Source organism: Mytilus edulis, chromosome 1 (assembly GCF_963676685.1).
Source record: "Mytilus edulis chromosome 1, xbMytEdul2.2, whole genome shotgun sequence".
Taxonomy (NCBI): domain Eukaryota; kingdom Metazoa; phylum Mollusca; class Bivalvia; order Mytilida; family Mytilidae; genus Mytilus; species Mytilus edulis.
This window is the reverse complement of record NC_092344.1, coordinates 120363132-120372240: the sequence shown is the minus strand read 5'-3', so window position 1 is coordinate 120372240 and position 9109 is coordinate 120363132. Positions and strand designations below refer to the sequence as shown.

The 9109-nt window shown below is 33.9% G+C and overlaps 1 protein-coding gene across 8 annotated transcripts in view; it reads left to right on the top strand.

Moving 5' to 3' along the window:
• Nucleotides 1-3283: 3283 nt before the first annotated feature.
• The window catches only part of LOC139503746 (myb-like protein X), an 8648-nt gene continuing 2822 nt past the window's right edge, over nucleotides 3284-9109 (top strand). The window contains exons 1-4 of one of the 8 annotated variants that reach the window (XM_071293633.1): nucleotides 3284-3395; nucleotides 3746-4732; nucleotides 5101-5252; nucleotides 5552-6738. In XM_071293633.1, coding sequence (XP_071149734.1) covers nucleotides 3865-4732; nucleotides 5101-5252; nucleotides 5552-5782 — 1251 coding nt within the window. In that variant the 5' untranslated portion in view covers nucleotides 3284-3395; nucleotides 3746-3864 and the 3' untranslated portion in view covers nucleotides 5783-6738. Of the gene's footprint in view, nucleotides 3396-3737; nucleotides 4733-5100; nucleotides 5253-5551; nucleotides 6739-9109 lie in introns of those variants that run through there. The other 7 variants (XM_071293647.1, XM_071293641.1, XM_071293654.1 and 4 more) reach the window with 7 other exon arrangements.

Here is a 9109-nt window from a genome sequence, read left to right as displayed (position 1 = left end):
ACCAACCAGCCTAACATGCATACTATGCAAGCTGTTGGAAAGAGTAATTCTAGAATGAAAGATATGAAGATCTTTCCTAACTTAACTAGTTAGACTGCTTTAATATCTAAAAAAATCTGCTTTAATATGTAAAAAAATCTAGAACAATATCGAGGATTGATTGAAACCAAGAAGGTTGTATATTACATGTAAATGAATTCACGAGGATCAATTTTAGACTAAACTTGGCTTACCACAAGGATCAGTATCCTCACACAGGCTATTGAACATATTTTTAGCAGACATCAAGAAACAACACCAACGGACAAATCTTCAAGTTTGCAGACGATGGCATAATATGGAACGAAAGACAATATATCAGTTAAGTTACAGAAAAGACTGCAGACACTGTTGATATAATCTTAAAATGGGCTAAAATGGAGAATAAATGTAAACATGTAAACATTGATATGGCATAGAAACACTAAATGTCAGTTATTTCACATCTAAAAACAACCCTTTACTCAAACTACTCGGTGTAACAATGGATGAAAAAATAAACGTTAGACATGCGCACCAATTAAGTACGAAAGAACCAATAACGCCAGAAAAGTAATCAGGGTAATAAAATAAAAGAGACGGAAAATATCAAGCAAAAGTACTCCTCTGTATGATGCAGTCCATTCTCGAATATCCATATAAAAAGATGTGGTATTACTGCCAATGAGTCAACTCTCCACAAGGGACCAAATGACACAGATATTAACCACTATAGGTCACAATACGACATTCAACAATGAGCAAAGCCCATACCGCATAGTCGGCTATAAAAGGCTCCGAAAGGACAAATTTAAAACGATTCAAACGAGAAATAAAATAAGGCCTAATTTATGTACAAAAAATGAACGAAAAACAAATATGTTACACATCAACAAACGACAACCACTAAATTACATGCTCCTGACTTGGGACAGGCACCGCATTCAGACAGAATGTGACAGGGTTAAACATGTAAGCGGAATCCCAACCCTCACCCTAACCTGGGACAGTGATGTAACAGCATAACATAAGAACGAACTATAAAAATCAGTTGATGAAGGATGAATGCAAATAGAAATCTATTTAGCAAAACAAAGAGTGGACGTGGCCGCGTACTTGTATATCCCAACAACAAAGAGACATTAGTACTGTTGTGAGAGTACACTCGCAGTTACTGACAGCAAGTTAAAAGCCACTAACAACTAATACACAAAATCATGCATCTAACACTAATCTAGTTTCGCAGGTCACATCAACTGAAAATATTTTAAAAACTTGGAGCTACTGATCCAAAGAAAAGGCCCACCAGTTTGCATAGGACTACCAGGAACATCAGGTATAGAAGCAATGGTAGTAGAGGCCAATATATAACCTATTGACACAATATGTCAGTTCGAAAATTAGCAAAAAATCTTTACAAAAACATAGTCGAGCCAATTAAACAACAGATTAAAGAATATATAAACAACAATGAAACGTACGAACAGCAAAATTCTCCATGTGGCATGGACATAAATCAAGCCATCGACATGTTTAAAGGAACAAAAGTGGACTTTAAACTTGTGTAGCTAGAGTTTACTTGCAGTGTTTAGCTGACTATGCGGTATGAACTTGCTCATTGTTGAAGGCCGTACGGTGACCAATAGTTGTTAATTTATGAGTCACTTGGTCTCTTGTGGAGTCCCATTGGCAATCATACCACAGCTTCTTATTTATATTTACAAAGCTGATGCAGATCTTATGATGATGAGAGCCCCCGTTACTACAGCAGATATGAAAGCTCAAAGAATGAAAGAACAGAACATACGATTCAAAGAAAATAAGTGGTTCGTGGCATTATACTTGCTCTAACTCAACTGTGCTAGCATTTACAGGTTGCTGTTGTCTGGATTACTCGGGACCATATGGAGAAGGAGCAGTTTATATATATATACTGGAAACAGACAAGGAACCAGCATAAGAAGACCAGTGACCAGTAGAGGTTCAACATTATTGCTGACCTGGTAGCTATCTTCACGATATTTGACCATTGCATTGTCAAAACTCAGTGAACATATTTTCTGATAGCCAGCTGACAGCTGTTGGCATCATGACACTCAAATGGAAATCTTCTAATTACATCGACACCAATACATACATTAATGATTATATGGGGACACGACATATCAACATCCTAATCTTGAGTCCAGGTCATTCCAATATAGCCAGAAGCGAGATAGCGAACCAGTTGTCATAAGATGCTACAAAGGAGGCCTCAACATAAAGTGACCAATACAATGATATAACTATGACAGATGTTAGAATCACAGGCAGAATTTCACCAAAAATTGAAATGTCACAGTAGATGAAGCATAAGTGAAACCGATAGACAAAAAGGAGCTGGCACCTGTTGTTGGTAAGGTTGCCCAACTCAGTGGCGGATCCAGAACTTTTCATAAGGGGGGGGGGGGGGGGCTGACTGACCTAAAAAGGGGGGCTCCAGTCATGCGTCAGTGGTTCTCTATATAATCAACCAAATTTTTTCCCACGAAAGGGGGAGGGCGGATGGGTCCCCTCTGGATTCTCCAATGCAACTTAGTACCTGAATCCCGAAACAAAAACAATAATATCAGAACTATGAAAAAAAAATTAAAAATTGTCGTTTGTTGCTGTGTAACATAATGGTTTTTTGTTCATTATTTTGTACAATGATTAGGCCGTTAGTTACTCGTTTGAATTATTTCACATTTGTCATTTCCAGGCCATCTATAGCTGACTCTGTGGTATGGGCTTTTCTCGTTGTTGCAGGTCGTACTGGAACAATAATTGTTAATTGCGGTGCCATTTAATCTCTAGTGTAGAGTTCAGTTTCTCTTTGGCAATCACATCACATCTTCTTATTTTGAGCATCCAGACAGATACGAAAACACTACTGGCACCAACAACAAAATAGACCTACGAAAGAACAGCACATATTATAGAATGATTAGAAAGTGCAGGGCGATTTCGAGATCTAGGAAGCCATGAATCCCGAACCTGTGCCTCAATAAAGTAAACCAAAGTACCGCGAGATATACTAGGAGAACTTGGAGCACCAGATTACGATGACATTGATAGTACCATGAGACAAGTTGTGTCAATATTTTGACCTTAGGTTCAGGACCAGGAAACATTTTTGAGCCAGGGATGTACAAATTCATAAAATCACTTCAAGCTTTTTGAATGCCAAAGCATGTGTTTTATTAATTTCACGGATCATGAGGGCTTGATCCGATCCGATTTTATAATTATATTTAGTGTTTTGAGTGGGCGTTGCCAAACAACTTTCAATTTGTTTCTGTCGCTTGTGAAATACATTTTTTTATGTGGAAGAGATCAGTTGGTATTTTACTTATTCTGTAAGTTTATTTAAATGATCATTTAGTGACTTGTAAATAAAACAGTATTTGATTAGAAATTTATCGTACGAATGATTTAACTTGAATAACTTAATCGCATTTATCATGTTTATTTATTTACACATTTACCTGTGATTATGTCTTCCAGTCATCAAATACAGAATTAACAGTTATAAGTTGCATAATATATTAAAATTCATTAAATCTCGGCCCAAACAAATATTACGCAATTAATTGTCTTTTAAAAGAGCGGTCCCTAGGGACACGTTGAAACATATCAATTATTTAACGTATATACTTCATATTTTAAAATAACTATACATATTAATAAAATAATTTAAGTTTTACAGATTTTTTTTAAGTAAAGGCTGAAGTCAAGCTGACTATTTCCGTGCGTAAAGAATCGACAAACTAAGATGTAAGAAAGAAGGATAATAAGGAGCCTGAAGTTAATGCCGACAAGATCCCAATGAATTCTACAAAACAGAAAGAAAACAATGACTTTAATATCAGCAGTCAATCAAATCATGTTAATACTGAGATAGGTGCACAAGTATATAACACAGACTGTCACGTAACTGGCGAGAAAAGTCAAGCATCTAATACTAAAGAGGGTGCATGTGCTGAAAGCACTAACGAAAAGGAGGATATGATGAATAATGTGAACAAATCCAATAATTCAAACAAAAGTGGGGACAACACAAAGTCAGTTGCCGATAAAGATCAGACGTCTGCTCTAAATAAGGTTACAGAGGGGGCTAGTGGGAATAAAGGTATGAACGATATCGAACCAGTTGATGTAGAAAATAAAAATATAAAGGACTTCAGCTTAAATAGTGCTAAAGGAGATGCAACACAACTAAGTTTTATAAGTGCTAAATCAAATAATGACACGGACGATAAACATAAACAAAATATTGAGGCAGCTTGTAATACAGAGACTCTTTCCAAACAACAAGTGGACGTCAAGGACGATAAAGCAAGTACCGGTGCAAAATCTAAAAACAAAAAGTATGTAAAGCCTGAAGATGCCAAAGGCAACTTTTACAACAATATCCAAAACCAACAGAGAGACAAAAGAAATATGCAACAAAATCAAAATGGACAAGTGAAAACAGATGAAAAAAATAAAAGAGATCAAAAAGCAAGTAAAGGAGCTACTCGTGATTCAAATAAAAAACCCAAAGAGAATGCAGCATTGAGACAAAAAGCGTTCGAGGCTTATGAATTCTTTTGGAGATCACACTCTCCCTACAGTCAGTGGTATCCAAGTGATTTCACTGTCGATGGGATCAAATTTAACTGTGCAGAACAGTTTATGATGTACAGCAAAGCAGGTTAGAATTGTTCTTTTTATCGTAGATCACAGTTGAAGGATAAATACATGTGTAGACTTATGAATAGAATTCCCAAGTAGAGGTATTTCCCCTCTGTTTAATTAATTAATCTCCTGTTTTATTTTTTATTTTAGAATATGAGTAACAGTTAAATTATCTATGTTACTACGAACATTTACTGTTACCTCGGATTTTTTTTAACAACAACATGTATTTGAAGCACTTATTCAAGGTTTTAGTTTATTATATGTAGCTTTATAACTTTTCTAGTATTATTCAAGGTTTTAGTTTATTATATGTAGCTTTATAACTTTTCTAGTATTATTCAAGGTTTTAGTTTATTATATGTAGCTTTATAACTTTTCTAGTATTATTTGGGGATGAACAGACTGCAGAAAAAATACTCAATACCTCTGATCCTCGTAAACAGAAGGATTTAGGTCGACTTGTGGAAAATTTTGACAAAAGCTTGTGGGATGATAGCTGTTCAGCAATTGTTGAACGTGGAAATAAAGCAAAGGTAATATTTCTAAAGTAAATAACCATCAAACAATTTTTTTTAAAAGAAAAACCATGCTGAACTGGTTGAATTCGTTCTTTAAGATTTTTCTGTTTTTGTGTTTTTCTGATAGGGTTCAATAATATCAGTAAACTGCATTTCTTTTTAAAATTTGCTTATTTAAGTAAAATTCATTAGGAATGCATGATGACGAACGATTTTTGTACTTTCCTTGTAAATTCCTTTTATAAAAAAGCAGCAAAATTGATTATTTAAGAATGTCAGGGGAACAGTTTAATCCAAACCATTCTTTATTTCAGTTCTCACAAAATAAAGAACTTAAGACGACTATTCTAAAGACTTTTCCTAAAATGCTTGTCGAAGCTAGTCCTCAGGACAAAATCTGGGGTATTGGACTCGAAGAAAAGAACCCATTGGCTTGGGATTGTAAAACATGGAAAGGGCAAAATTTACTTGGAAAAGCATTGACTAAAGTGAGAGATGAGTTGATGGAGATAGAAACTAGTCAAGAATACTGTGTGTCAAAATAAAGAAACGAAGGAAGATAGAACGACAGAAAATACAATGAATAGATTAGTAGATTCTGATTCCAAAAAAGTCGACGAGGAAGAAACAAGTTTAAGTAATAACAGCAGAGCAGAAAAAATAACCGACGTGTGACAAAGAACCAGCAAATGTATTCCTAATCTTATCAATGCAAACTAACTTTGAGAACAATGGAGCATTCAGAATTGAGATTCTATATAACGGATACAGATTTTAATTTGTTTGATATAAAGCATACTTCCTAGACACATTGAAGAAAGCACATAAATAGTTATTCGAAAAAGTCGTAGAACAAGTCTGGAATAACGAAGGTACAAAGCCTGTGAAAACATTTAAACAGAAACATAAAGCGATTGAAATGAGAAATTGAACTTTCACTTTACAGGGTTTACATTATCATAATTGCAGCACTAGATCCACCATTTCTATCAAAAATCATAAAATAGTTAGTAGAAAGAAACAAGTGTTTTCAAATTTATATTTTGTTACATCATGTGATTGACTTAAAACATCAAGATTCGCGCGGTCCGTTTTAATATCTGATTGGAATGCACTGAAATTATATGATATTATTCTTATTATACAATATTTATTACCTAAAAGTGTTTTGAGCAACGCACGTTTTACATTTTAAATTTTAAGTACGATTTATTTTTATCACTTACAATGTTTATATTTATGAAATTTAATTTAATTGTTTTTTTTTATCCATCTATCTATTTATCTAATAACACTTAATTTAAATTTATATTAATTTTTATGATGTAGCATATCATACTTCCCAAGAGGTTTATACATTTTTTAAACATTTTATACATGTATATTTGTTTTTTATCACATTTAAACATTTTATTGTGATAAACATTGGGTACAAATTTTAAATATAGATCTGTTTATTTATGTCTTTAATATATGAAATAAAGTTTTTAAAATAGATAAATAATGCGACATTTGTACTTGTGTTTTAGTTGATTTATAGAATTATTATAAACCACGACAATTGTAAAAGCCATCACTGCACCATACATACACTGACGTACTTCTAGTGAAACACATTTACAGAACTACAGTAGAATACATATGAAAACAAGAATGTGTCCCAAGTACACGGATGCCCCATCCGCACTATCATTTCTATGTTCAGTGGACCGTGAAATTGGGGTAAAATCTCTAATTTGGCAATAAATTAGTAAGATCATATAATAAGGAACATGTGTACCAAGTTTCAAGTTGATTGGACTTCAACTTCATCAACAACTGCCTTGACTAAAAACTTTAACCTGAAGCGGGACGGACGGTCGGACACATAGACCATGAAACATAATAGCCAAAAATGTGGCAAAAACACAACTCACCAAAGATACCAGCCTTTTGATATGTACGACAGACGCATGTTTTGTCTACAAAAGACTTACCAGAAACGATCAACTAAAGGGCCAAATAAAGTACGAAGTTGAACACTCATTCCTGTTCATTAAAACATTTGATATAAAACATTATATATAAACAAGTCTAAATTAAAAACAACGTTCAAACCTATGATTGCGTTGGATAAAAACCGCAATTGTTATATGTGTGCATGTAAAACAATTTCGTTGTAGAGGGGTCTAAATACTGCACAAACAACATTTTCAAAAAGACGATTGCCAAATAAATTGATCACAAGATGTAAAAAAAATGGATTTTAATATTAATTTAATATCAAACAGAAAAAATAAACTTGCGGCAAAGATGGTAAACCACAAACATGAGGTGCAAATGAGGTGCAAATGTGTACACCATATCCGGATTTTGACAATTAATGTCTCTTCAGTGATGTTAGGAATCGAAACGGTATTTGGAAGGCCATAAAATTTGCCTCAATTTAGGAAAGATTCATGCATTTTGAAAGATAGGGTCGAAATAGGATGAACAGATCATATGAACCCGAAGGCAAATATAATACAAGCATAAACGAAAAAACATTAACAAGTCTAAATTGATAACAACGTTTAAACCTACGATTGCGTTGGATAAAAAACGCAATCTGTATACATAATCATTCTAAACCTTGTTAGAGGGTTCTTAATACAGCACAAACAACATTATTCCAAAAATGTGAAAATGTTTATTTGAACAAAACGCATTTGACTAACCGACCGAACAACTAATATCCTTAAACCCTGCTGACTGAATTTGTCTAATTTGTCTAATATGTAACTGGTAAAAAGCTCATCAAAACTGAGCTTATGTTTATATGTTTTATACCGACTATCCTGAATTAAAATAATGTTTTCTTTGCCTATAAAATTGAGACTGGAAATGAGAAATGTGTCAAAGAGACAACAGCCCGACCATATCTAGCAGACAACAGCCAGAGGCCACACATGGGCCTTCAATGCAGCGAGAAACTCCCGCACCCGGATGATTATGTATACCAAAATAAAAGATTGTAGCAATCACGGCTCACTAAATTGCCTAAAATAACGAGCACAACCCATACCGTAGAGTCAGCTTTTAAATTGATGACATAATGTGAAACAATTGTAAAAAGTAAACCAGTAAATAGTATTTATGTCCGCAACAATTTCAAACTATTACGGAAGACAAAATAATCAACGACAACCAATGCATTACAGGCTCTTTGCATTGGATAGGCACATTAAAAATAGGTTGGATTGAGGTTCAACATGTTTGTATGCGCTATGCCCTCTTAATCGTAGACCGGAATATAGCTGTACAATAATAAAACCTGTACCCTAGCGACAACGGCTTGTCAACCTGCCTCATAATTTATTACTTTTGAAATTCATTTGTCATTTGTCTTTAAATTTATTGACCTAGTTTAATACGCTCACAAACAAAATGTGATGAACTTTTTAAAGTTTCTTTTATCCTTTTATACATTTCGCGGTATATAATTGAATTTCTATAAATATCTTTCATATTCATGAATATTCAAAAAAATAATAGTTAAAGAACTATTTATAGTAAATGATATTGAGTAAAGAGGTTTAACCAAGCTGGCTGATATTCATATTCATTTGTAGTTTCGGTTTCGGTTAACAACAGTTGTGAAGTAATGACAGTAATATAAACGAATGGTGTCATAAAATCAATATATATATACATTTTCGAGAAATGCGAATGCTCTTGGTACAACGTATGATTTTCTGCACAGGTTTGTAAGTTTTTCACTGAATTTAAATGAGGAGATTGACAAGGATCATGGTAATGAGAGGACTTGAAGCCAGGGGAAATGGGGGAGGAGTGCGAGTGAAATAGGGATATTCTGGGGAAATTTTTTGAACGATTCTCGTCTGGTAATTGGG